Source organism: Argentina silus, assembly GCF_951799395.1.
Source record: "Argentina silus genome assembly, chromosome: 16".
Taxonomy (NCBI): Eukaryota; Metazoa; Chordata; class Actinopteri; order Argentiniformes; family Argentinidae; genus Argentina; species Argentina silus.
The window spans coordinates 12,061,776-12,088,771 of NC_139670.1; the positions used below are offsets into that span (position 1 = coordinate 12,061,776).

The window sequence follows — 26,996 nt, forward strand, 5'->3', positions numbered from 1 at the left end:
AGGTTGTTTGAAAGTCAGGAGAAGTGTGAGTGAGATGTGCAGCAGTTAAGAGTCAGCTGGAGGAGACAGGAGCAGCAGGAGTGTTGTCACAAATGTCACAACGATGATAATTGTGGATCACACCAGTTTCTTTTTTAAATTGAAGCATAGTATTCACTAACTTCTGTTGGCTACCTGCCAAAGTTGCTGGTAGTATTTACAGATTTACCCGCCAATGCCAAAATGTTACTTTTTTGGCCCTGACTAGATATATTCTCTGGTGATGCTCTGCCTGGCCTGTACTGCAGCCATCTTCAGTTCAGAAGGAAATTAAATGCATGTTCAATTGTATTTAAATCTGAAGATTGACTTTGCCAGTCAAGAACTTTCCGCTTTTTGGCCCTGAAAAACTCCCTAGTTGCTATGGCAATATGTTTGGGGTCATTGTCTTACTGTATGATGAAGCGCCATCCAATGAATTTGGAGGCATTTGCTTGTACTCAAGCAGACAAGATGTATCTGTACACTTCAGAATACATTCTGCTGCTGCTGTCAGTAGTAACATCATCGATTAAGACAAGTAAGGCAGTTTTTGTGATAGCTATACATGCCCAAACCATAGCACCCCCTCCATGTTTCACAGATGATCCTTTTTTTCTCCACTTTCCTTTTGCTTTTTTTAGGTACTTTTTAGCAAACTATAACCTGACCATTTTTTTGGAGGATAACTAGTGGTTTGCACGTAGTCTCGTAGACATTCATGTCTACCTCCTGGAGAGTGTTCCCAATCCATGAGAAGGCAGCACCTCTTCTCTAGTTGTTTGAGCATGTAACCTACCTCAACTACGCTTATTTTTCGTAGAAAGTCTAGACTGGGCACCTATGACAAAGACAAAGACTCAACAGCTGGTAAAGCAGAACGTCACTAGAGACACCCAAAACAAGGACGCAGCGCTGTAACACTGACATGAAAATGCTGATATTTGGCTGTCAAACTTGATTCCATCATAATAAAACTGACTAGTGTTCATTATCTCACTTTCCCCATCATCCCAAATGGAGACACTGTTATAATGCAATCACTTACCAGCGTATTCACACCAAAATAAATCCCATTAGTAACTTTTAGTGACATTTTGTGTGGCCATTTGAACGTGAAAAGGGGTTGTAACAGCTTAAAAATACACTTTATTTGACTCTGTCCTAGCTTCCCACTCTAGTCCCCTGCCAGGGCATCTGCTCAGGAAAGACTGGTCCCCGGCTAGTAGCCAAGCAGAAGAAACACCTCACTAGCTGATGTCTGCTGCTGTGAATGATAGGATGAGGTCGCTTAGCTGGTCCCGTGGTATTATAGAAGGGGTGCTACCATTTCACAGTTCTTGCCAACCAAACCAACCTTGATTATGATTACTGATGCACACAAATACATAGACGAAAACAGAAAAAACACATGGCCGCTGGAAAGTTTTTTTTTTTTTCCTGTGGCACTGGTGTATTCCGGGTGCCGGATCATGCAAGTGCATTTACTTGAGCAAAACTGTGTCATTCTTCTAACAACCTGTGATGTCGAAGTCCAGAATACACCCCCATCACAGGGAAAAATAGATAAATCATCTCTTCTGGTGAAAAAAACATCTCATTCTGTTTTTACTTAATTTCACCTACCCGCAATAAATAACAACACAACAAACACATAGGAACCTTGAAGCAGATGTTTATTGAATGAGAGTGCAGCGTGTTTTTCTGTTTTCGTCTATGTATTTGTGTACAACCTGAACGGGAAGCAGTCGGGTTGCAGTTAGATTATGATTATGATTATGATTAGGCTTATATGACTGCTAAATACCTGCTTGAGTAGAACCTCAAATGTTCTACCTCATAATAACCAAAACAATACAGCTTATTATACTGTACATTGTTTATATTTTTGATAGAAATGGAATGCTATTGGCATTTTGAAATGTATTTGGCCATTGTTTACATTTTGTTTGTGACTCTGCAGACAGGGCTCACGGATAGCAGCTTTAACACAGATCAGTCGGCTAACCCCTACCCCAGGGAGTACTCCTCCACTACGTTGGACAGTCAACGTCACGTCTCTGTAGCCAAAGCAGGCATTCCCTTTAGAGGGAGCTGATATTCATGACTACAGTATATGAGCCCAAATATATGATTTCGCAATAATATGTGGATTTTAGCAATATAGGAATTTTCGCTGCCTGGAGTTACTATTCACTGCTTTATTTTTCAGGGGATGCTGATGATGACATTTCATATACACTTGTCATGTGGTAGATGTATTGTAGCTTATCTACTAGCTAGCTAACTGAATTATTCATTTGTTGACATGATTAGCTAGCAAGCTAACTGGCTAGCTAGCTGTCAAAAAGGAGTTTGACAAAGCTTACCTCCTCCTAATTTAGGAATTCTTCCAATTTTGTTGGTTATTTCTGCTGTAAGGGTTCCAAAGTCCTGCTCGTAGGCTTCAAAATCTGAAGACATTTTGCAGTTTGAGTTTAAAACAGGTGGCTTTCTGGCTGACAGACAGCTAAGGATAATGAAAACAGAGCTCGAATGCGAATGCCATCCGTCACTTCCTTGTTGTGCTACAGGAAATTTTACTCGATAAGAAAATGTTAACTTTCTTCTTTTCTGCCCCACTGGGATATGTGAAACTAATTTATTTGTTTAAATCTAAAACCGATTGGATATTTGTGTTCACAATTGACAACAGGCATTAAACCTGCATGATGCTTCACGGTGGTGGCTAGACTAGACAGCTATGAAGAACTGGAGAATCCCCACATACTTTTCTGTAGTTTCGCATTGGGAGGTTAAGTGATGCTGTTACACATTCAGGAAGTGTCTACAGAGAAGAAACGTAACAAAAAATCAAGGAAGTAGCGAGGTAAGTAATTTAAAGAGACAGTTTTTCCACTTCATTCATAAAAACGGACCGTTTGCTTTTTTTGATAGTATTATGACTGTATATTAGATCAAGTGTTCTTCATTTTTCAACACTGTGTGCCATCTCAGCTAATATTAACTAGCTTGCTAGCTCGATCATCATGTCACGTCGAGATTGACTGTCTCAGACTGGCGCGGGTTCGGCATCAGGTCTGGCGGATTGGTGAAAAAAACAATCAAATAAGACAACTTGTTAGCATTATTATTAATTAAATGTCAACATTTCTTGCGTTTGATTTTGCTTCGAGATTTTCATATAGATGGGGCTCATATCTGCTTGCCAAACGAATAGCTACCTAGCCACTGGCTAATTTGTTCTTCTCTCACTGAACAGCTGTTCTGAATGGCCAGGGCAGGGATGCGCACATTTTCTGACTGGCCAATTCTTATTAGCTAGCTAATTATCTATACTAGCTACCATCAATTACATCAGTTACAAATGACTTAGTACATTGAACAACATTAAATGTGTTAGGTGTCTAAGTTTATAGCACTGCAGGTGCATGAAGACCTAACGGTAACTTTCAAAACCGTGTTGACAAGTACATTGGCGTTGCTGAGTTGTTTCATCAAATAACTTTGGTTATAACAGAATGTTTATTTACCACCACTGTTGTCATTCAAACTCATGTTTTCTCTCTCTCTCTCTCTAAGATGGAGAACTTGTGTCTCTCAGAGGGATAGTGCACTCATAAGAGCCACAAGAAAGGATGCCGCTCCTCGCCAGTGGAAGGAACTCTGGGACACAGAAAGCCCCTGTGACTTGCAACCCAGCTGGTTCCTGGGTGTTAAAAAGACTAAAGGAAAAATGCCTGTCGCGTCCGTTTACTGCGCTAGATAGTAGTGAGAAGCAGTGCGTTTAACCTCTGTGCTGTTTGCACTCGAGGAACTCACAGACACCTTCATCACAACCCTCAACAGAACATTAAAATAAGAGGCAACCAAAAAATAAGATGAATTTCCTGTCAGCCATTGTGACATTTGAGAACCTCCATGAGGTACGGAGGTTGTGTCACTGGGGCCCAGTCATAGCCTTGACTGTCATTGCTGTGTGCTCCTCCATGGCTATATTAGACTCCATTATCTGGTACTGGCCATTGGACACCACTGGAGGCAGTGTCAACTTCATCATGCTGCTCAACTGGACCGTCCTCATCCTCTACAACTACTTCAACGCAATGTTCGTGGGCCCCGGGTACATCCCCCTCGGATGGAAACCAGTAAGGACCTCTAACTGGGATATTGTGTCAAGCAGTTGGTCACCCTGTCCTGACAGCAGCTACAGCAGGCCAGGGTGTGCAGGCTTATGTTCTAGACCAACAGTAACGTGCCTGATTCAACTCATCAACTGAAACCTTGATTAGCTAAATAAGCTGTGTTTGTGCTGTGCCAGAACAAAAGCCTGCAAACCTCATCGCTATCCAGGACCTTCCATCTTTAGATTCCTTCTCTTTAATGTCTGAAGTGTAACAGGTTTAGGCTTCTGACATTCTTTCTCCTCTAACAGGAGAATCAAGAAGACACCAAGTATTTACAGTTCTGCAGAGTGTGCCAAGGCTACAAGGCCCCAAGATCCCACCATTGCCGCAAGTGTAACAGGTAGAAACCCTCATTGTTGGCCACACTGGCCCTTGGCTTGTCAGTATGAGTGTCCTCTGTTCTGTTGTGAATCCTTTTAATGGCTGATGTTGGATGATGAGCATTCTTGTGAAAAACGTTTGTGTCGTGCATCAACCAGGCAGAGCCTGGATAGGATGTCCATCTAGGGCTCTGCACCCTGATGGGCGCTACACATTTTGTGCCAAATGGCCAATTAGAGTTGATGAAAACAAACAAACAAATGGTTAAACCGTTTTTAAGATGTACTCGAGTATGTTTAAGGCTATTCACCCATCCATTAGCTCTTTAGCGCTAAGTAGCTCTTAAGAGCACTAAGCCACTCAAATAAGAGCTGTGCTCAACAGGATGAAATGTTCATGATTTTGGAGAGTTTTTCTAGAATGGGAACGGTTTTTCTACTCCACAAGATAAGAGAATCCTACAGGTGCTCTTTTTCACAGCGTATTTCTATCTACCCATGCTCTGAAAGATTGAGCCACTCAATTGTCTTACAAATGGTTGACTTGACATCTGCATGTGTGCTGCAGCCAAGTCCTCTGATTATAGTTCTCATGTTGGCTAAAACACATACAAATCTGGAAACGAGGCTAATGACATATTTTGAGATATATAATCCCCAACACCACAAAAACAAACAATATGGCTTCCTCTCAACTATTGGAATAAGCTCCTCCTCTTCGTCTTTCTCTACCAGGTGTGTGATGAAGATGGACCACCACTGCCCGTGGATCAACAACTGTTGCGGACACCAGAACCATGCCTACTTTACCAGCTTCCTGTTGCTGGCACCACTGGGCTGCAGCCATGCAGCCTTCATCTTCATCATGACCATGTACACTCAGCTCTATGAGAGGGTCAGTCACATTAAAATAAACGCACAGATTCTAGCTGAGAAAAAAAATATAATAATCTTGCTTCCTCTTTCCAATATTTATGGAGGGCACTGTACTTTCATGTACATTGTGTTTTAATTGGGCTCAAAGAAGTCATTGTCAATAATGCCTTTCCGGTAGCTCACAAACAGCTTCTCCTAAGGTACAGTGCCTCCTCTGCTCTACTAGAGGTTTTAGACTCCTATTAGGTTTTACAATGTAGACGTGTAGCACTAACGTTTGAGGCGTGCAAAGATAGTGCACGAGTAATACCTTCAAACATGTTGTGTGGTGCACATGAGCAATTTTTCAACCTTAAAACAGACACACTAATAATCATAATGGAATGGAGTCATTGGGTGTACTAAAGTTATCTTAAATCATTCCCAAATGTCACTTATATTCCCCAATATTTGGTTGGTGGCCCTATCTTAAAGATTCTGTCTTTGAATAACAGCATTAAAAGTTTTGCCTTCTTCTGCACGTGATGCTGAGTCTCGTTCTACAACCTCCCTACAGATATCCTTCGGCTGGAGCACTGTGAGGATTGACATGAGCGCCGTCAGACGTTTCCAGCCCCTTATGCCATTCAGCGTACCCGCCTTCGCCGCCACTCTCTTTGCCTTAGGGTTGGCGCTGGGAACAACCATTGCAGTTGGCATGCTGTTCTTCATACAGGTATACCCAAAGCCTCTTTCAAAGGATGCCATGCCGCAGAGCCAGCATATTGGCATAATAAGCTGTGTGTAGAAACATTTTGTGCTTTGGTTGTAAAAAGCTGATGTAATGGCTTAAAATACCTCATTTGGCTCTGTCCTCGCCTCGCTAGCCTCTGTCTAGCCTCTGTCTAGCCTTACACATGCATTGCTTGGGAAAACAGCGTGAGAAGACGTGAGCTGTCAGTGACGTTTATCTACTACTATGTGGTAATTGGTCAGAAATGTAATCCCCTCATGGGACTGGCGCCATCTTCCCCATCTCTTGCAAAACCAATTATAAATCAAGGGAGTTGCATGAATACTACATTTATTCATTCAATTACTTTCAATATAAAGTTATGTGTTGGCTACTCTGTAGGCTATATCAAGACATGATAGTTTGTTATTACACTGTAGTTGTCCTGATAGATGAACCACTGTCATGTTTGCCCATGTTTTTCTATCGAAGGATTCCCGGCAAACTCTTTTTTTTTCCTCCCTCCTAGATGAAAGTGATCCTTCGAAACAAGACCTCGATCGAGTCCTGGATTGAGGAAAAGGTGAGCGCTTTCTTGGGTGGGTGAGGGATCGCTATGGGTTTGGTTTTATTAGCCTGGCGAGGCCAGATGTTTTCTCACAAGACTAGGTCTCCTGAAATGACTGGAAAACCTAGAGCTTCCTTCTGACAGATTCCTGTCGCTTCTCCATATTTGTTCTCTTCATTCCTTCCCTAAATGCCGCTTCTTCAATGTGCCTTTGGTTTACATACAGTTTGTTCCAGAAATATTTGGACAGTGACACAATGTTCATAATTTTGGCTCTGTACGCCACCACAAAGGATTTGAAATGAAACAATCGGGATGCAATTGAAGTGCAGACTTTCAGCTTTAATTCAAGGGGTGGAACAAAAATATCGTATGAAACGTTTAGAAATTGCAACCATTTTTATACACAGTCCCCTATTTTCAGGGGCTCAAATGTAATTGGACAAATTAACATAATCATAAATAAAATGTTCATTTTTAATACTTTGTCGAGAATCCTTTGCTGGCAATGACTGCCTGAAGTCTGGAACCCATGGACATCACCAAATGCTGGGTTTCCTCCTTTGTGATGCTTTGCCAGGCCTTTACTGCAGCTGTCTTCAGTTGTTGTTTGTTTGTGGGTATTTCTGCCTTTAGTTTTGTCTTCAGCAAGTGAAATGCATGCGTGATCGGGTTGAGATCAGGTGATTGACTCGGCCATTTCTTCGCCACTTCGTCCACTTCTTTGCCTTAAAAAACTCCTGGGTTGCTTTCGCAGTATGTTTTGGGTCATTGTCCATCTGTACTGTGAAGCGCCGTCCAATCAACTTTGCTGAATTTGGTTGAATCTGAGCAGAGAGTATATCCCTAAACACTTCAGAATTCATCCGGCTGCTTCTGTCTTCTGTCACATCATCAATGAACACTAGTGACCCAGTGCCATTGGAAGCCATGCATGCCCATGCCATCACACTGCCTCCACTGTGTTTTATACATGATGTGGTATGCTTCGGATCATTAGCAGTTCCAAGCCTTCTCCATACTTTTTTTCCCCTTCATTCTGGTACAGGTTGATCTTAGTTTCATCTGTCCAAAGAATGCTGTTCCAGAACTGGGATGGCTTTTTTAGGTGTTTTTTGGCTAATCTAATCTGGCCTTTCTATTCTTGAAGCTTATGAATGGTTTGCACCTTGTGGTGAACCCTCTGTATTTGCTCTCGTGAAGTCTTCTCTTTATGGTAGACTTGGATAATGATATGCCTACCTACTGGAGAGTGTTCTTCACTTGGCTGGATGTTGTGAAGGGGTTTTCCTTTACCATGTGAAGGATCCTGCAATCATCCACCACTGTTGTCTTCCATGGACGTTCAGGCCTTTTTGTGTTGCCAAGTTCACCAGTGCGTTCTTTTTTTCTCAGAATGTACCAAACTGTTGATTTGGCCACTCCTAATGTTGCCGCTATGTCTCTGATGGATTTTTTTGTTTTTGCAGCCTAAGGATGGTCCGTTTCACTTGCACTGAGAACTCCTTTGACCGCATGTTGTGCGTTCACAGCAACAGCTTCCAAATGCAAATGCCACACTTGGAATCAACTCAGACCTTTTACCTGCTTAATTGATAAAGAAATAACGAAGGAATAGCCCACACATGTCCATGAAACAGCTTTTGAGTCAATTGTCCAATTCTTTTGGTCCCTTGAAAAAGGGGGGGCTACATATAAAAGCGCTGTAATTCATAAACCCTTCCTCCAATTTGGATGTGAATACCCTCAAATTAAAGCTGAGAGTCTGCATTTTAAGCCCTTTATATAACTGTAACTTGAATATGTTTTGGTGAACAGCTAAAATACCAAAAATTGTGTTAGAGTCCAAATATATATGGACTTAACTATATCTCAGTAAAACATTGTAGCAGTTGGTTAGTGATAGCAAACCAAGAGGATGAAACTATACCTGAACCAATGGATATATGATGTCCTAATAACTTTTCAACCCTGTTTCCACTTGAAGCCCCACCTCCACAACCTCCTGAATTGTCAGAAGAGATAAACTAACTGATAAGTACCTCCTCGAATGGGGTCTGGCCAGCTCAGAGCCTGGAAAGCAAGACTAGCTTGCTAACTCACCTGTCAGTGTTTGTAAGTCACAACCTTACAACCATTCCTCCAGTTTGCTTCACCAAAACAGTGATGAACTGCAAAAATACTACAGCACGATTTTATTGCACCTTATCTTTTAACAATGTTTTTGAGAAAATGGTAATCACTCAAGTAAAGAGTGTGAAATTAAATTGCATGCCCCAAAATTGCTAATTGTTATCATGGCTGACTTTGCTCACTTTTTGGCACTATGTTACTGAAGCAAATTGGGGCCCTCAGTGTGTTTGTAAACAGACATGCTGCTGTTGTCCAAAAGTGATGGTAATCCAATGTATCTCCCCGCTAATCCAATAGATTGTACGTAGTTATGATTGTACTTGGCTATGATTCCAGTCAAGGGCTTAGTAGCTATGTGACAGTATGTGACACTATGATGGTAAACCACAAAAAACATAGACCACGAACTAACCAGGTTCTCTCTCTCTCTCACCCCCTCTCACCTCCTCTTACATCCTCTCACCTCCAGGCCAAAGACAGAATACAGTACTACCAAACAGGGGAAGAGTTCATCTTCCCCTACGACCTGGGCACCCGCTGGGAGAACTTCAAGCAGGTGTTCACCTGGTCAGGAACGCCTGAGGGTGACGGAATGGATTGGCCTGTCCACCAGATGTGTCACCAACATACCTTAACCGTATGTGTGACCTAATATATATGTACTTAATTGGGAAGTTATTTTATACAAAGCAGCTTACAGTAAACACACAAACATATATGTAAACATATTTACTTATTTATTCATTCATTCATACAGTGTAGGGCCTTATAGGTTGGCGGTTACAATACCAATGGTTGGAAAGGAAATTTGGCTATGTACTGTTAATAGCAAAGCATATCTTAATATTAATAACCTGACTCCAAGTAATTTGATTAACACTGTGTGAATAATTGTTGAGTTTGTGTTGATTAGGTTACATTAGAATGAATCAACTGAGGCTTTAATAATACTGTAAACGTATACAATTATTACAAGGTAAATAAATACATAAGAGAAACATATGAGAAATGTTACATTCTACCCTCATTGTAAATGATAGAAAGAGAGAGAGAAACAAAGACTGCCCACATGATCTGTTACTGTACTCACAAAACAACAGCTGACCAGAACGCAAAGAGAAAGAATCTGTCCTACATTCTGTTCTTATACCTAACTTCCAACCATAGTATTTAAATTAAGAGCTGTTTGCAAGGAGAGCCAATGCAATCTCATCCTATCAGTTCTATTCATATGACACCACAGAATGAACACATTCCCAAGGCCTTAGGTTTGTAAAACATTACAGAGAGATCACAGTGATTTGGCCCATCAGGGGAAGGAACCTCAAGAAGGGGGCAGAATTGATGTCTCCCCTTCACATGCAACAACCAAATAGCTACAAGAGACAGTGTCAACACATTTACTGCACTATTGGGCACAATTGACTACTTCAACACCTTTTCCTACTATTAACTTGTGTTGTTTCCTTGCTAGATCGAGCAGCTGAAGCAAAAAGCTGACAAGCGAGTGAGAAGTGTAAGTAGCTGCCATTTCTGTGTTCTAACAGCAGAGGGTGGTATTCATCCACAACTCATAATGCAGACAACTCATAAATGTAGTTGATGTAAAAATGTTTGCAAAATGTCTGCAGCATCATGCAGTTCAATAAATATGCTATTTTAGGCTAATATATGTATTTCTATTAATGATCAGGGCCCATGGTAATTTATTAAAATATTTCTATATACTTTATATGTTTTTGATAAGGATAAGTAGGGGTCTAAATCTGGGGTCAGTTCAATTTCAATTCAGGCAATTAAAGTTATTTGAATTCTTTATTAAAAAATGAGAAAACTTGATGTAAAAAGCTTCTCCTTTTCAGATTATTGAGAAATCATTGAACATAAATACTTATTTGCAATCATTGAATTCTAATTTGAATTTACTTCTCTGAATTGACTGAATTGAAATTGACTGACCCCAATCCTGGTCCAGGTTGCTGTAAGGTCTGTATAATAACATGGTTCTACTCTGCCTTGGCCAGCAGATCCAGTACAGGGTGGTGGAGGACTACAATGGGGCCTGCTGCCCGATGAGCAAGGGCCTCAACACCTTCTTCAGGACCCCCTGCACCGAGGAGCCAAGGATCAGACTCAGCAAGGGGGAGACCATCCTCGCCACCCGGGGGACCAAGTGAGTCACTCTGGAGGACTGATTTGCCAGCTTGAGGAGGGGGGTCTTTGGATTCTAGGAACAGTCTGGAATACAACCACTAGAAACTGTCTGGGATGCATCTACAGTCATACTCATTAATACCTTGAATTTTTTAAGCCAATGTTGCCCCGTAATGCAGAACGTGGAGTGGTATTCGGCCGCTTATGGTACTCAGGATTCATCCATAAATAACAGAATGGGCCGACTGGAAATTGTAATTGTTTTTTTTCGTAGTATGGTTCCATTCATCCATTCATTGTTGTGTGCATTTCTTTTCTATAGATGGTGGATGTATGGAGATAAAGTTCTGGATGAGGAGCAGACAACAGGTACAGAATGGCTTAAGGCCAGGTTTGCCAAATCTTATTTGCCTGTGCACATTTTCCAACTGTTTTGGTAAAGAGATTGAGAACTGGAAATTAATTGAATGAGACTTAAAATTCTCTTTATTTACACAAGAAATGATTTGTCTGTCATTTCATATTTATTAAAATAAATGGAAAAGTAAATGACACTTAGTGACTCAGACCCTTTCCTGCAAAAATGTCTTTTTGACGCAAGCACTGCCAGATGGCTAATGTCTTCTCTTCGGTTTTTCCTTCAGCTGGAGTCCGTACAAGGGGATGGTTCCCACGCCGATGTGTGGAGAAGTGCCATTATGACACAGCAGCCAGTGAAATCACCAGTGAAGAGAAGAAAGTTAATTAATATATTTACATTTATAGAAAACTCAGTACCTGGGGTGGGTGGCAGGGTGGCAGCGAATGTAGTGCCTGCTGGGTTTTGTCTGTCCCTTGCTCGGAATTGATCATGCAACTTCACTGCCGAAGTTTCACACTCAGCTCTCCGGTTGGGATTGGGCCCTGATTGGCTAGGATTAGGGTTAGTCCACACACTGGTTTTCTATCTGGAAAAAGTACATTTTTACCCCAAAAATTGATAATAAAGCTTTTGAACTAAACTAGACAGTAATTTCAAGGGAAGAATCTACAGTGTATCAGCAGACAATGCGGCCCTACGGGAGTTTTGTTTGGTATCTCTGACATAGAGAAAGTCTTAAGAGATAGGAGGAACACAAGGCTATGTTGCGAGTCTTGTGACTTAATTGCTTTCGGAGATGACTTTTACTTGAATCTGTTGTTTTAACTTTTGTTGATGTCCTTTGCCGATTATGCAATGCCTTTGCCCAGCTTAACCCAGGGCTTCGTCATGCAATTTCTCTGTATTCTTGTACAGCAGGAAGAAAATACACTTTTATTTTTATTTTTTATTTTTTATTTTTGTAAAACAGACTGTCACCCTCAAAGTATGAATTTAAAAGACAATTAAACGATTCCTCCCATGATGACATTGTTTCGGTTTAATTTTTATTATTCACAAATGCTTCATGTCATCTAATAGCATTTATTTTTAGAATCTGTGGCGTTCAGTGTAGCAACCCAGCATTAATTAAACTCAATTATCTTTCTCCTTGACATGAATCACTCTGGACATTAAAAGCCATTAATATAATATATGCCATTTAGCTGACACTTTGCAGTGAGTGCATACATTTCAGTATATATGATCCCAGCGGGTATCAAACCCACAACCTAAGCGTTGTTAACACCATGCTCTACCAACTGAGCCACAGAGAACCACCATTACATCATGGTTCACAGGTTCAGCAAGCTGTAAATTGCACGGCTGATGGAGGTTGTACAATGAAGCTCATTATCCAATAATAAACCCACAAAGAGCTCCATGACCTTTAGTATGTAAAAAAATGTAATCTAAAGGAAAGAGACATCTTCACCTCAATTGCAAATTATTGTCATAATTGTCTTACAGGCTTTTAGGCCCACACAATCATCCATTCATGACTGTTTATAAAGTAAGAAAAACAATTAAACATCACGGTAAGTTACAGTGAACTTCTTTCTTGGGGAAATGACAACAGCAAGGGTAAGAATCAAATAACGTACAATTGTATATAGGTTGATTTAAATATTCCTTCAAGAGATCATCAACATTTTGTGATTATGGTTATCTTCAACTGCATTCGATAAATCTTTGCCTCAATGAATATACCCTTGGACTGGCCATTGATCTTTTGACCTGAAACAAGTCAACCGCTACCCCCTAGGGTTTTATGTAGATCTAGAAGGATTACATAGGTGTTAGCAATATGGTGAAAATTCTATCTAGCCAATAAAAGTACATCAGAGTTGGGAAATCTAAAGTATTCCAGTTAGCATTTACAGATTTGGATTTGGGCGTTTGAGTGATCAAATGTAACAGGAAGTGGTGCTGGTGCAGTTTGCCCCTTCCTCCACCCCCTCAGGTCAGTCAGTGTAAGTTGGCGTAAAGGCTGTCGATCTGAGACTGGAAGAATTTCTTGAGGTCTGCTCTCTTGGCCTTCAGTGTTGGAGTTAACAGACCATTCTCTATGGTGAACTGCTCTGGGTGTATGTGCAGGTCTTTCACCTTCACAATAGGAACAAGAACACAGCATGTGGTTGGCTCATTTCTTCTGAACATGTGACCTGACCAGGAAATGAGCTGGGACCTGGTTATGGGCCATACTTTACAGTCCAAGGTTTTTCCTGAGCCTTTTCTCAGTTGTTAGGAAGGTAGTTGACATGATCTCAGTGTTTTTTATTTAAAAATAAAACAAGTCTATTGTGTGCTCTAATATATGCGATGGGGAATTTTGTTAACAGCACATCTCATGATTTTGGTTAATGTTATTTTCAACCAACATGAATTCAAAAGATAGACCAAACCTTCAAACTCTTTTTCAGTGCTTAATTTGGACATTTGATAAATCTTTCCCAACAATTTTCGTGTACCCTGACATAGGGGGACTATGCATAAAAAGTGTAATTTCTGAGTGGTGAAACCAATATGTACACAAATACCATCAAATAAATGATGAGAATCTCTACTTTAACCTCATAGTAATTGTTTGAAATTTAAAATCCAAACTTTTGGAGTGTCGAGCCAAAAGACGAAAAAAAATTTCACTGTCCCATTACTTACGCAGGGCACTGTACTTTGTCAGCATATTGAATTTAAGCAATAAAACTGCTTCTTTTTATGTTTTATATCACTATTTGGTTTGTTCTTAACAGATGAATTTCTGCTGACTTAAACAGATGATATGCCCACAGATTTGATATACTGCCCATGGGTAGCCAACAGTACTTTGTTTAACTGACCCATGGGTAATTAACAGAAACAGCAAAAAGCATGATACTGTAGAGTAACACTCACCTGTTCAAATGACTTTAGCCCTGCCTCCCTACCCAGCTTGACAAGGTCAGCGAGAATAGCCTTTTTGATTTGCTGCAGAGGAAAGAGGAGAGGTCATTCTTGGGTCCTCATTGTTGCAGAGGCACTCATTAGACATACTGAGAGACTTCAAAGCAGGAGTTAATTCTAAACATTAGCTTTTAATGTGGTTGCTGTTCAGTGGTTTGCTCTTTACTTTGAGCACATGAATGATATGACTGATTCACTAAAGCACATGCTGAGAGATTACCCCCCTCCCCACGAGGTGAACTGTGAACTTCTCTTATGTTGTTATTTCCCTTTATTTCTTCTGGACGAGCATCCATATATGAATAGTGCTAAATAATTTAATGTAATGAAGTGTTTCATGTCATTCAGGGATTTCTCATTACTTTTTGTGGAAGATGCTGGATTCACAAATCCATATTTCTACAAAATGTCACTGAGAAGGTTCTGATAAAGCACCTACTTGGGCTTTGCACAGCTCCTCAAAAGATCCCTGGACTCCAAGTTTCTGAGCTAAGCCGGGCAGGACGTCAGGGTCTGGAACCACAATGGCTACCAAGCTGGACTAGAGACACACACAACAACAGAGGGGTTTGTGTGTGTGTGTGTTTGTATGTATATATGTGTATATACATATAATATGTGTATATATGTGTATATACATATAATATGTGTATATATGTGTATATATGTGTGTGTGTGTGTATATATATATAGTAAAAGTGGAAGTGTGTACCTGCAGACTGTCCCCATGTACAAACACCTGGGCCACAGGCGCACTACGGATGTAGACGTTCTCAATCTTCTCCGGTGCGATATACTCTCCTTGAGCCAGCTTGAAAATGTTCTTCTTCCGGTCAATGATCTTCAGGACTCCACTCTGCCACAATTTAGTGCTCAACATTTTCAAAATGTAATAATTCATAAATGTCACATATTTATCTATTGATAAGGCAAATGATTTGTTGATGTGTGTTAATATGGCATGAGGGAAATCATTTGTATATTGATCAAGCTACTGTATAGTACACCACTAACATTTTTATCATTGTGGCATGTTATGTTTACGTAAAGAGACTGGTCTGAAAAGACCAGCTGTATTCCTTTGGGTTATCCAGTGTCTGTGCCCTTAGACCGTGTGTGCATATGTGCGCGTCTGTGTGCGTCTGTGCGCGTCGCATGTAATTACTGAAACCTAAGAGCAAGCTTAGACAGGTCCCTAATGGAACAGGCAACTGGCTGAGAAAATGGCCCCAGGAGAAATTAAAAAGGCACTAAATTATGATAGAATGAATCAATGAAGTCTCTCTCTCTCTCTCTTTCTCTCTCTCTTTCTCTCTCTCGCTTGTTTTTATGTTTTATCTTTTAATTTGATCGTTTTCCTTTTTGTTATTTTTGCGTACTTCTCGGAGTGACAGTGTGTTGACCACTTCAATGTGGTATTTGTATAATTTATTTTGTTTAATGTGTCTTTATAATTCCATGAATATACACACACACACACACACACACACACACACACACACTACCCTTTCTATCTTTCTCTGCCTATTCTCAGTCTTTCTCTACCTATATCTTTACACTTCTCTCTTCTCTAACCCTCCCCCTTTTCCTCCCTCCCTCTCTCACACACACACACACACACACACACACACTATCATTTCTATTTCTCTATCTCTCTCTCTCTCTCTTTTCCCTCCCTCCTTCTCTCACCCAACCCTCCCTCCCTAACCCTCCCCCCTACCCTCTCTCTCCTCAGTTAATTAACACATCCCATGTTGAGGCCACGGTGCAGTGGAAGTAATCATTAGGTTGTCTTATGACCCACGGGGCTGCACAGCAACCCCACTGACATCTGTGCCAACAGCCTCACAGGTTAGGATGGGTCCAGGTCTTTCTCATGTAATTCATATGTACATGTACATTGTTCACATAATCTCCCTGGCCTTTTGGTATGGTTGCAATAATGGGATGGGAAATAAGTCGTAATCGGTCTATACAATAGTACATACATTTTATTTATGAACATTTTTGCACTTCTGGTTAGACGCTAACTGCATTTCGTTGTCTCTGTACTTGTACTATGCACAATGACAATAAAGTTGAATCTAATCTAATCTAATCTAATCTAAAATGACACAAATTAGGTCTGGTTCCTCAACATGTACATCATGGACTCCCTAAGAAATATCGCCAGGCAACGTGAGTTCAATGAGTTAATCTCTGACTAGCTGATTCACAGCTCTGACTAGGGGAGTTGTCCTCACACAATGTTACTAATCTATAATAGGCCTGGGTCAAATACATACTCCCTTCCATTCTTCCTTCCATTATTCTTTCCTTCCTCCCTTCCTACCTTTCTTCCTTCCTTATTTCCTTTCGTTCATCCTCCTTTCCTTCCTCTCATCCATCTTTTTAGTAATCATTGATCTGATGTGGTTTGATTCGTGAAAGTAAGTGTGAAAGTGAAAGAAAGTGTTGCCTACACCTATTATTAAGCCAAGTCCTTCTGTTTTCAAGAGAAGCTGACTGAATTTCATATGGATTTCATGCACTCCAACTGCATTGCAGTGAGACTGTGAAGCGCACCTGATCCTCACAATGCCTGGAGAAATGTTTACCTGTTGCATTATCTGAGGAGCCACATCAATATGATATAGCAATCTGTGCCACACAGCCCGACTGCAACGTAGGCGACCTGGAAATCACTCTTTCACTGAATGCCGTCAGACAATCAAGTGCGCAACCTTGCTGTGTTCAGTTCATACTGTACGAAACCCAATCTCACCGGTAGCCATTTGCCAATGTCTCCAGTATGAAGCCAGCCATCCTCATCCAAGGCCTCAGATGTCTTCTCCGGGTCTTTTAGATACCCCTTGAACACATTTTTACCTTTGATGCAGACCTGAGAATGAATATATCAGTGAGGAGGAGACGTCTCTCCATGTATTGATAAACGGGACACAGCAACCTATTCAATCAAAATCCATAACCAATTTCCGTTGTTTTAGAAGGTTTCATTGACGGGCCATCTTACCTCCCCCTCACCGTTCGAAGCAAAGTAGTTCATCTCCTCAACATCCGCCAGTTTCACGACATTACAAGGCACAGGAGCCCCAACATGTCCTATTAAAACAAAGGAATGTTTTAATAAAGATCCTTGAAATAAAAAGTTAATATATTCAATATTAAAGTTATCTTAGATGTTGAGGTTGTACTGTACAACTGATAGACTGATACTGTGTCAAAAGTATATTTCACATATACACATCACAAATTAAGAGATTTAGCCATGTACTGTGGACCATGCCACTCTCATTGTTATGCAATGCACAATGCTAATGCTAAGTTGGTTCTCAGTAAACAAATCCAAGCCTTTGGTTGTGACTACTTTGTACACATCCATCTGATGAATCTGTCAATGTGTAAACTGTCCCTTTATAAATACATGGTCATGTGTCTGAAGAGGTAACATTCAGACAAACAATTGTGTGATTCAATGATACTAGTTTGGGTGACCTACCAGAGGTTGCATCTCCTGGCATAGTGAAGGTGCAGGCAGCAGTGCACTCTGTTTGGCCGTAAGCCTCGAAAATCTGGGGAACCAATCAAATCAAACAACTCAGCAGGGTCAATATGACCTGGTTGTCACAGCGACATGAACAGCGACATGAACAGTCCTCGAACAGTACGAACTGAACAATCAGAACTGTTGAGTCAGCGCAGCAGGTGCAACTTTTGAACCGAACATTTAATTGACTCATAGCATATTGATAATTAGTTTGTTGTGCCTTAATTTGACATGATGTATGTGCAGTGCAGCACAAAAAAACTTTGGTTTGGAGTGGACTCTCGCTTTAATGGTGTGTAAAAGGAAAAGGTGTGAAGAGATCACGTTCCAGTACCTGACACCCCAGAGAGGCCCTGAGGAAGTTGAGCACGGAGTGAGAGATGGGCGCTGCTCCCGTCACCATGACCCGCACCCGTCCCCCCAGCGACTCCTACAGAGAAAGGAGAACCATCGCCAGTCTTAAACCTTCTCTTCAATGGCATCATCCCACATTTACATCCATCTAGACAATAACCTTCTCCAGTCACATTTAACATCAGATCACCCCTATACCTGTGTAGCAAGTCTGTAATAACTCTAGAAACAACATTATATTCACATGCTTTTACATAGTTCATGTACTTGCATTTAGTGTTATTACACAAGTGGAATTTGGACAGTAGACCACTGTTTACCTGAACTTTGTGGAAGATGAGCTTGTCCCATATGCTGTTGTTTCTGATGATGCCCTCCTTTACCTCACTGTGCTTCCTCTCAATGGCAAAGTTGAGCAGCCATTTCTTGAAGGGGGTCTGGGCTCCACTCTGAACCTATGGGAAGAAACAGAGTTCAAAGTTGCAATCTATAACTTCTGCAAACTGTCAGCAGTGCATAGTACACCCCTGACTCCTCCAGGGTGAATACATTTTATCTCAGGTGAAATGACATCACACCATTGAAGGGGGAGGAGGTCAGTCCTCCTTGACATGGCCCCTGTGAATTTATGCAATCAATGACTTGGTATTTGACTTCTATGGTAACAGTCAAGGAGAACACTGTGGCAGCTACATTTGCCATGACCAACACAGTTTCAATGAAATAGTGCACTCTACAGAATGTCACACACTGGTTCAAGCACATGCTGTACATTGTATTAGTTGCAACCTTAAGTGGTGGTGAGTACATGCTCCAATAGAGAAAATAAGTAATTGCGGTAACACTTTCTATGAAGCATATAACATGTAACCCATTATAACTAATGATAGGCAGGTATGATGCCTTATAATGTCTTCATTATATATCATAGTATGATATGACTGTCATTTTCTTCAGCTGACGGAAAATTGATAATAAATGATAATTGCTCAGGATCATTATGAGATGATAAGACATAATGCAATCATGCGCTATGAACGCATCATAACTGTAAGATATAAGTGTTGCTATAATTCCTTGCTATGCTATAGATTCTCTGCTAGGAGGTAAGCTGGGGGTGTAGGAAGGCACAACAGACTGTGAGTAGCCGGTTCCAACCCAGGCATGGTGAGATCGGTTCCCTAAACCCCTAACCAGCTCTACTATTTTACTATACTATTACACTGTCAGTGCTAGTGGTTGTTACTGAACTGAACCAGGTATTCCAAGTTACTAAGGCAGAGTGAGAGATATACTGTACAGGTCACAGATTTCCAGACCCCTCCTGGCCATTGATTACAACTGAAACAAACTCACTTTGTCATAGACACGGTTAAGAAGACGAGGCACAACAGGGAAAATGGTGGGCTGCAGGGTTTTCATATCATCTGGGAGTAGTTTGATATCACCCTGGAAGAATCCCACCTTGCCCCCGGCACTGTACATCACTGTCTGTGAAGAAAAGAACAGTCCGGAGTCAAATTCAGATGTGTCTTGTACTAGTAGTAATAAGCATTGTAAAAAGATGTGGCTAAGTGAAGGTCAAACATCTTACTACTGACTGACTGCTTGTCTCTAACTACAAACTCTCACCTGCACAACCCTCTCAAACATGTGTGCCAGAGGCAGGAATGAGATGCTCACATCCTCAGGATTAGGAGCCACAGAGCTCTGTGGAGGGAGAAATTAGTCACATAGGTTATCAATACTCATTCTCTCTTTCTGTTTGTGTTAAAACACACACACACACACACACACACACACACACACACACACACACACACACACACACACACACACACACACACACACACACACACACACACACACTTTGATGAAATAGTGAAGGAATTATAGGACGATATAGAAAGGCTTACAGGACCTACAGCAGTATACCTATCTATAATTTTGTAACAGAAAGCATGACCATGACACATCATGCATACCTCAAAGCTTTTCACTACACCTGCTGCATCAGAGACCAGATTCTCATGAGTCAGCATTGCTCCCTTAGGATCACCTGAAACAAACAAAGGATACATAGCATGTAACAAATGCACTTTCACACACGCAAGCACACACACACACACACACACACACACACACACACATAAGACACATGAATATAAAGTGGTAACAGGAAATGTGGCCACCTCACCTGTAGTTCCACTGGTAAAACATATGATACTAAGATCCTCTGGCTTTGGTGGCTGATAGGGAAGCATAGTGTTTTTATTAAATCAACTAAGGTGTACTGTTAATGCAACTGAATAATTGTTATTTATTGATATCATTGATTTCGTATTGACTAATGAATGTGAATACAAACAATAAGTGCAGGTTTTTACATACCACTGGTTTTTGGAGGTTGTTTTTCCCCAAAGCCTGAAAATCAACATGTTGGTGATTTATGTTTTATTTTAATAAGCGATTTATGTAGGTTACTTGCACGATTGAAAAGAGTCTCATTTACACTGGGCATAAGAACTGAAACACTAGTCACAAATGTTTCAGCCATACCTCTGACTGTCCCTTTGGACCAATAGGCTACTCCCCAGAATCAATTTTCTGATTTACAGTACATCCTAAGCATACATTTTTATGACACCTGCACTTTCGTTACCACTATTAGATGATTAGATTAGATTAGATTCAACTTTATTGTCATTGTGCAGAGTACAAGTACAGAGACAACGAAATGCAGTTAGCGTCTAACCAGAAGTGCAAAATAGCAGAAAGTGCAATGAACAGTATTTACAGGTAGTGCAATATATGAGCAGTAAGTAGTGCAGTATAATATAAGTAGTGCAGTGTAAGCAGTATATGAGTAGCATTAGCATTATAGCAGAGTAAATAAGTTACAGTATGAACAGTGTAGCAGCATATGAACCGTATAGGTAATGCAGTCTAGCAGTATATATGTATTAACAATAACATGTCAAGTCAGGTGCACATGAAGAGGGCATGAGAGAGGCAGGATAGCCAGATAAAATAAAGATTGAAGTTTGTCCTTATCCAAAGACTCTCAAGGTAAGGAACCAAATATGTGATTTTGTAATTTGGGAGAACTATCCCTTTAAGCCTTACTCCTAACCCTAACTTTAACCGATCAGAAACATATACCTAACCCTAAACGATCCCAGCATGTAAGCAGCACTGATCCCAGCATGTGACGCCCATGGACATTGATAAAACATGTTTACATCACGTTAGCCCTTGAAATGTACTCAGTTAAAATAGGCTGGCCTGCTTCTACGTAGGTGCAACATTTATAGACTTTCTATCACCAGAAAACGTATGTTCAATGGCCATGAAGAAAAGTGAATACAGTGGAGAGACACAACTGATGCCTGAATCCATCAAGCCATCAAACCATATCAATATGTCATCAAGCCATCAAACCATATCAACATGTAAGCTCTGTCATGGAAATTCTGTGATGGTTATTTTATCATTGTTGCTCAGCTTTAGATACGTTTGACCAAAGTTTCCAAAAAATGCTTTCAAGTGATTGAGAAAAACAATAATGTAATATGTTTTGGTATAGTATAACAAAGTGTGATATAATATTATATGAACAGCAGTTTCAACTCATTCCCCTGTGGTGACATACCTCCACTTCATTCAGAGATAGAATGTCCACCCCACACTTGGCCCCCCGTGAGGTCAGCTCAGGGTCAAAGGAGTCCATGAGGATGATTGTTTTGAGCACAGCAGTGTCACCCTTCTCACAGTTCTCCAGCAATGTCTCCGCTTTGTTCTGTTTGTCACACAGCACTGTGGAGATGTCCGCTGCAACCACAAACCAGAACAAATATCACTGCTTAATAATAATGACAAGTATTCGTAATAGAGGTATTAGTAGTCATAATAGTTATTGTTGTGTCCATTGTTTTGGAAAAAGTGATAGAAGTTTTGAAAATAGCTGGCCAAACCAATGTGGTGTTATGCTTTGTAAAAGTAACCGTTATAGTAAAGTTTAAGGTTACAGCAGCATACTGATGATCTGTACTGTTTGTTGTTTATACACACACCTCCGACTGCAGAGCAGAAAATAAGATGCATATTGCGCACAGGTCTTTATGCTGCCATTCCCTATATTTTCATCGTAAATTTGAACTTTTGAGAGCTGTCTTGTATAAACGTTCTCAATGCCATGCTTTCCATGTTGTTCACCCCTAACGGTGAACTGTGAATTGTGCCTTTAAAGGTACATGATACAGAAAGGCATTGCCCTTTGCTGCCCTCTGTGGCCACACTGCAAATTGAAAACTTAAGTATGCCATGTTTTTATAGTCGCATTTATATCCTTCTAAACAACCAAATAGGTACGTAAAAGCCAATGCTCAACCTCAACAACATATTTTGTGAAGCAATTCTCGAGACCAAAACGATATTGTTCAATGCTTCATACAGTATCTCCCAAGAACAATCAACGCTGCAGTGGGTTTGTGGTTGTAATATCTTTCAATAGCAAAGGGAGAGAGCAGCAGTAGGGGGAGGGTGGAGTGAGAGAGTGAAAGAGATGAAACAGGAAAAGAAGATTAGACCAGGTGAAATCCAGAGAGCTTGATATACTGTGGAGCCTTGGGGAACTCTACGGAGTGTTGGGCCTGAACCTGGTCTCATCATTATCACTGTTAATGAGCTGCACTAAGTGTTGTGGTAGGGCATGGAAAGGCCCAATTACCTCTGTTAATAATGTACACCAGAGCTTCAGGACCCAGTGTGTCGTACAGGGGCACCGCCACCATGGAATAGGTGTAGCAGGCCAGCTCACCTATAATCCACTGAGGACAACCAAAAGAGTTATTATTATCAGCGCAATATTAATGTTACATCAATGAACCCCAACCCTAACCCATGAGAAAATGATTAGATTCACATTAATGAAGTGACAAACATTTGATGACATGCAATAGTGATTTTGGTACCACAAACTGGATCAATGACACAGATATGACGTTGTCTCACCTCAGGTCTGTTCTGGGCAAAGATACCGATGAAAGTGTCTGGGGTCGGCTTCAGGCCCCTGTGAAGCAACCCTGACCCTAAGTGCTCCGCCCGATCGGCCACCTTCAGGAAGAAGGCATAGGACAAAGGGCAAAGGTCATTCTGCATTCAGACATTCTATATAGCATTCAGTTGTCATTATTCTCATGACATACATAAACATATCATCACAATGCATTTGTTGTGTAGAGACGCTGCACGATTTCTCCCACGAATTTCTCACAATGACATGTACGTATCCACTGTAAACAATCTGCGGTGGACTTGACGCCTTAACTCACACAGTGTGAGTTGGTCAACGACATGAAGAGATGACACGATCACGTCCGATTTGAATTGAATGTCTGACTTTTTGGGTTGTTGCAACCAAAGTCAACCAATGGGAATCCAGGATGCTGTGCACAATACCAATGCACATGTTGCATTTGGGACACACTGGGTCCTGAATTCTCAGTTTGAAACCATGAAATTGAAATGAAGCTTATGTTTTTTTTGCAGATGTGGTCCCAGCAGGAATCGAACCCATCACCTAGTAGAGTACAGTAAAGTAAAGCTAAACCATAGATATGTATCCTAGACCTGTTGTACCTGTTTGTATTTCAGCCACTGGTAGGGCCGGCCTGGTTTCCGGTAGCCCAGACAGGGTCCGTTCCCTGGTATAAGACATAACAACAGTGAACCCATTTTTTACACGTTTAATGTGCACTTGTATATAAAACATATATATTGTACAATATGGCATGATATTGTGTAATAGCATTGACTTAGAGGGCAGGTCTCCGGTAATGAGATGGGATAATTGAATATTGAGATAAAGGTGTGCTATTGTCCTGGCCAATCAGGATGTGGAGGTGGAACTTTTACTTTTCGACCGAGGTAGACGGTAAATGTCATAACTTGGCTTCTGATAATCTCTGAACCCAGAATCATTACTGAGAGTTCAATTGAGAGTATCATTGTTAAGTTCTGTTATTCAAACAGTTCTGAATAGGGGACAGTTCATAGGTTTCAGATCTACACATGTTTGGAAGAGTAAAATGCTCACCATGTGATACATGTTTCCTCTAGGCTACCACACATATGGAATGTAATCATGTAAGAAGTTGTTATATTTGTAAAGGATGTATGAGGTATTATCCCAGACCACTGTTGTGCCTGTCATGATCAATGAGTCTAGTTTGGCCAACTGTTAAAAATGTAATGTGGAGTGGTACATTTGCCTACTCCTCTTGACAAATCCTGACACTACCTTTTACTGCTTTGCCTATGTTGGTGCAAAGTTTGTGTAGATCGGAGCAGACACACCTACAGTAGTGGAGACTTACAAATACCAAAGTCGTCTTTGCATCTGATTTATGCACCGTTCATGGGTTTTTTGCAGAAGCAAAATGGAGGCCTATTTGGGTGTTAATCCATTCATTACAAAAGCAACCCACTGATCTAGTTTAATGAGTTAAAAAAAACGATTGGTCCTTGTCAGTGAGATAGAGAGTTAGATAAGGAGCTGGTGATCACCTGACACCTGTTGCCCCCTCTGGAAGACCTCATACATTGTCCTGGCGTCATCATAGTAATATGACATCAGGTTGACGTCTTGCATCAGAGTGCTCTTCCTTGCTCCATCCTGAGCATGACGGCAGCAAAGACATGATATCAGTGATGTAATGCCCCCCTTCAAATCTCTCGCTCCCTTTTTTTCTTACTCATCATTCAGTTTCACATTCTAAATTTGTATTTTTACTTGTCTCCTCCATGTACATAAATGCACCAACCACCAGTCCACATACAGACACAAAACATGTTAGAAGTACACATACATTCTTGAATACGCAAGGTTATTTGATCACCTTACTGGCACACTGGTCATTGGCATAGTGCTTATGAAGGAAAGCAGGCCCTCACCTTGATCCCCACGGTCTGGCAGTTGAGGTCCACAGCCAAGCGCATGGGTTTAGGCCTGGTGTTGACGTAGACCAGGGCAGCGGCAGCAAGCGCAAACAGGAAGAAAATAGCTGGAGTGGGCAGTGGGGAGAACAGCAGCTGGAAGAGGAACTCCATTGCATGCAGTGTTCAAAGCTAACGGGAGAGAGAGGCAGAGCTGTGAACAAATGTGTGTGTGTGTGTGTGTGTGTGTGTGTGTGTGTGTGTGTGTGTGTGTGTGTGTGTGTGTGTGTGTGTGTGTGTGTGTGTGTGTGTGTGTGTGTGTGTGTGTTTATATTTTATTTTTGTATCATATAGCATTGAGGGTTGACCTAACATAGTGTTCGCTAAAGGGGCAGAATATCCACTCTACTGTACTGTATCAAATCAGAATTACTGGAACTATGTTTCAGTAAGAGGGTAAACTCATTAAAGCAGACATTAGTCTCACCAGGCTACCTTTCACATTGGTTCAAAATAGCAGAGTGAAATGGGACTTGTTGGAAGTTTGTCTATGCGTGACTATGCAGACTCAAACTGTGAGGTGCTTTGAAATGATATGCCTTTGCCTGCAAAGGGAATAGTGAAACACACAGTGGTAGACAAGGTCATCCACAGTCCAAAGTCATAACTTCAAGGACACGGAGGAGGGGGAACCTCTTCAATGCACATTGGTACCATTGATAACGCCATTGACAGGATCTTCAGCTTTAGGTAGATAACCTACAAGATTCCATTTCCACCTTAAACTCTGAAATGCTCGAAATAGATTAATCTAATTAATCTAATTAATCTAATCTATTAATAAAGTTTATTTTTTAAGTATCAGACTTGTATGGGTCAGACCAAGGACAATGACTAAGATCTAGAGCTGGGGACATGTAGCCAAGTAAATGGGAATGTTGAAGAAAAACATACAGTAGATACATACAGTAGATACATACAGTAGATACATACAGTAGATACTGTCCATATCTATGGGAATATAATTCACACCTTTGATTTGTCATTTCATTGTTAGGTAAAGTATATTACTTATAAGGCAGCACTCTTGTTTTCATGTTGGCACTCTGGTCTTTAAATTCATATACTGCTTACACTGCACTACTTATACTATACTGCACTACTATACTGCTCATATATTGCACTACCTGTATATACTGTTCACACTGCACTTTTTGCACTTCTGGTTAGACGCTAACTGCATTTCGTTGTCTCTGTACTTGTACTCTGCACAATGACAATAAAGTTGAATCTAATCTAATCTAATCTAAATTCAATGAATATCAATAGATCAATAGAAGGGGACTATGCAAATGGAGTCATACTAACAATTTGTTTTGACCAGTGTGACCAACCTAGTCTTTACCATGTCAGTATGGTAGAGGCACAATGCATGCCATAGGAATAGCTGGTACAACACCTTACCTGTCAGTCTACCAGGTTTTGGTGTCTGGGTCGTCCTCTCCAGTGTCACCCTGGTCCGTATGTGTCCGTTGACGACAGGTGTGTGTCAGTGAATGTTTGTGTGTGTGTGTGTGTGCGTGCGTGCGTGTGTGTGTGTGTGCGTGCGTGCGTGCCTGTGTGTGTATATGTGTGTGTGTGTGTGGGTCTGTATGTCTCTATGTGTGTGTAGGACCAAGCCTAGTCCCCAGGTCTGCTCGGTGACACAAGAGAGTGAAGAAGACATTACTACAGGTCTCATAAAACAGGCTGAGTAACCTTTGAACTTTGGCCACTATCTTTGCCACTGATAAAGAAAATTAGCATAGACATCACCCTCCGGTCAACATGCATTTAGATGTACACTCA

The 26,996-nt window shown here is 40.9% G+C and overlaps 3 protein-coding genes across 5 annotated transcripts in view; 1 reads left to right on the plus strand and 2 right to left on the minus strand.

Moving 5' to 3' along the window:
- The window catches only part of vti1a (vesicle transport through interaction with t-SNAREs 1A), a 123,585-nt gene extending 120,925 nt beyond the window's left edge, over positions 1 to 2,660 (minus strand). The window contains exon 1 of one of the 2 annotated variants that reach the window (XM_083687262.1): positions 2,388 to 2,655. In XM_083687262.1, coding sequence (XP_083543388.1) covers positions 2,388 to 2,481 — 94 coding nt within the window. In that variant the 5' untranslated portion in view covers positions 2,482 to 2,655. Of the gene's footprint in view, positions 1 to 2,387 lie in introns of both variants that reach the window. The other variant, XM_083687263.1, reaches the window with a different exon arrangement.
- Positions 2,661 to 2,852: 192 nt separating this feature from the next.
- zdhhc6 (zDHHC palmitoyltransferase 6) lies at positions 2,853 to 12,353 on the plus strand. Of its 2 annotated transcripts, none has more exons than XM_083687935.1 (11): positions 2,853 to 2,887; positions 3,601 to 4,166; positions 4,454 to 4,545; positions 5,261 to 5,420; positions 5,958 to 6,116; positions 6,643 to 6,696; positions 9,284 to 9,451; positions 10,289 to 10,330; positions 10,839 to 10,987; positions 11,291 to 11,337; positions 11,613 to 12,353. In XM_083687935.1, the coding sequence occupies exons 2-11, from the start codon at positions 3,900 to 3,902 to the stop codon at positions 11,714 to 11,716; spliced, it is 1,242 nt and encodes a 413-aa protein (XP_083544061.1). In that variant the 5' UTR covers positions 2,853 to 2,887; positions 3,601 to 3,899; the 3' UTR covers positions 11,717 to 12,353. The 2 variants fall into 2 exon arrangements, with proteins under 2 accessions (XP_083544061.1, XP_083544062.1); XM_083687936.1 differs by having other exon boundaries at positions 10,842 to 10,987.
- A 983-nt stretch (positions 12,354 to 13,336) lies between these two features.
- acsl5 (acyl-CoA synthetase long chain family member 5) lies at positions 13,337 to 25,322 on the minus strand (the record flags this gene model as incomplete). Its single annotated transcript, XM_083687787.1, has 20 exons — positions 13,337 to 13,474; positions 14,264 to 14,335; positions 14,751 to 14,852; positions 15,024 to 15,167; positions 17,076 to 17,192; positions 17,325 to 17,413; positions 17,811 to 17,883; positions 18,193 to 18,288; positions 18,533 to 18,667; positions 19,569 to 19,703; positions 19,845 to 19,922; positions 20,198 to 20,271; positions 20,410 to 20,461; positions 20,604 to 20,636; positions 21,865 to 22,043; positions 22,942 to 23,041; positions 23,226 to 23,327; positions 23,853 to 23,917; positions 24,780 to 24,888; positions 25,167 to 25,322. The coding sequence occupies 20 exons, from the start codon at positions 25,320 to 25,322 to the stop codon at positions 13,337 to 13,339; spliced, it is 2,049 nt and encodes a 682-aa protein (XP_083543913.1).
- Between the last annotated feature and the right edge of the window lie 1,674 nt (positions 25,323 to 26,996).

Bases quoted from the DNA above. Each gene is read 5' to 3' on its own strand.
- zdhhc6 (XM_083687935.1), top strand. From the start codon at position 3,900: ATGAATTTCCTGTCAGCCATTGTGACATTTGAGAACCTCCATGAGGTA. The intron at 9,452-10,288 runs GTATGTGTGACC...TTTCCTTGCTAG, and splicing joins GTCACCAACATACCTTAACC to ATCGAGCAGCTGAAGCAAAA. The intron at 10,988-11,290 runs GTGAGTCACTCT...TCTTTTCTATAG, and splicing joins CTCGCCACCCGGGGGACCAA to ATGGTGGATGTATGGAGATA.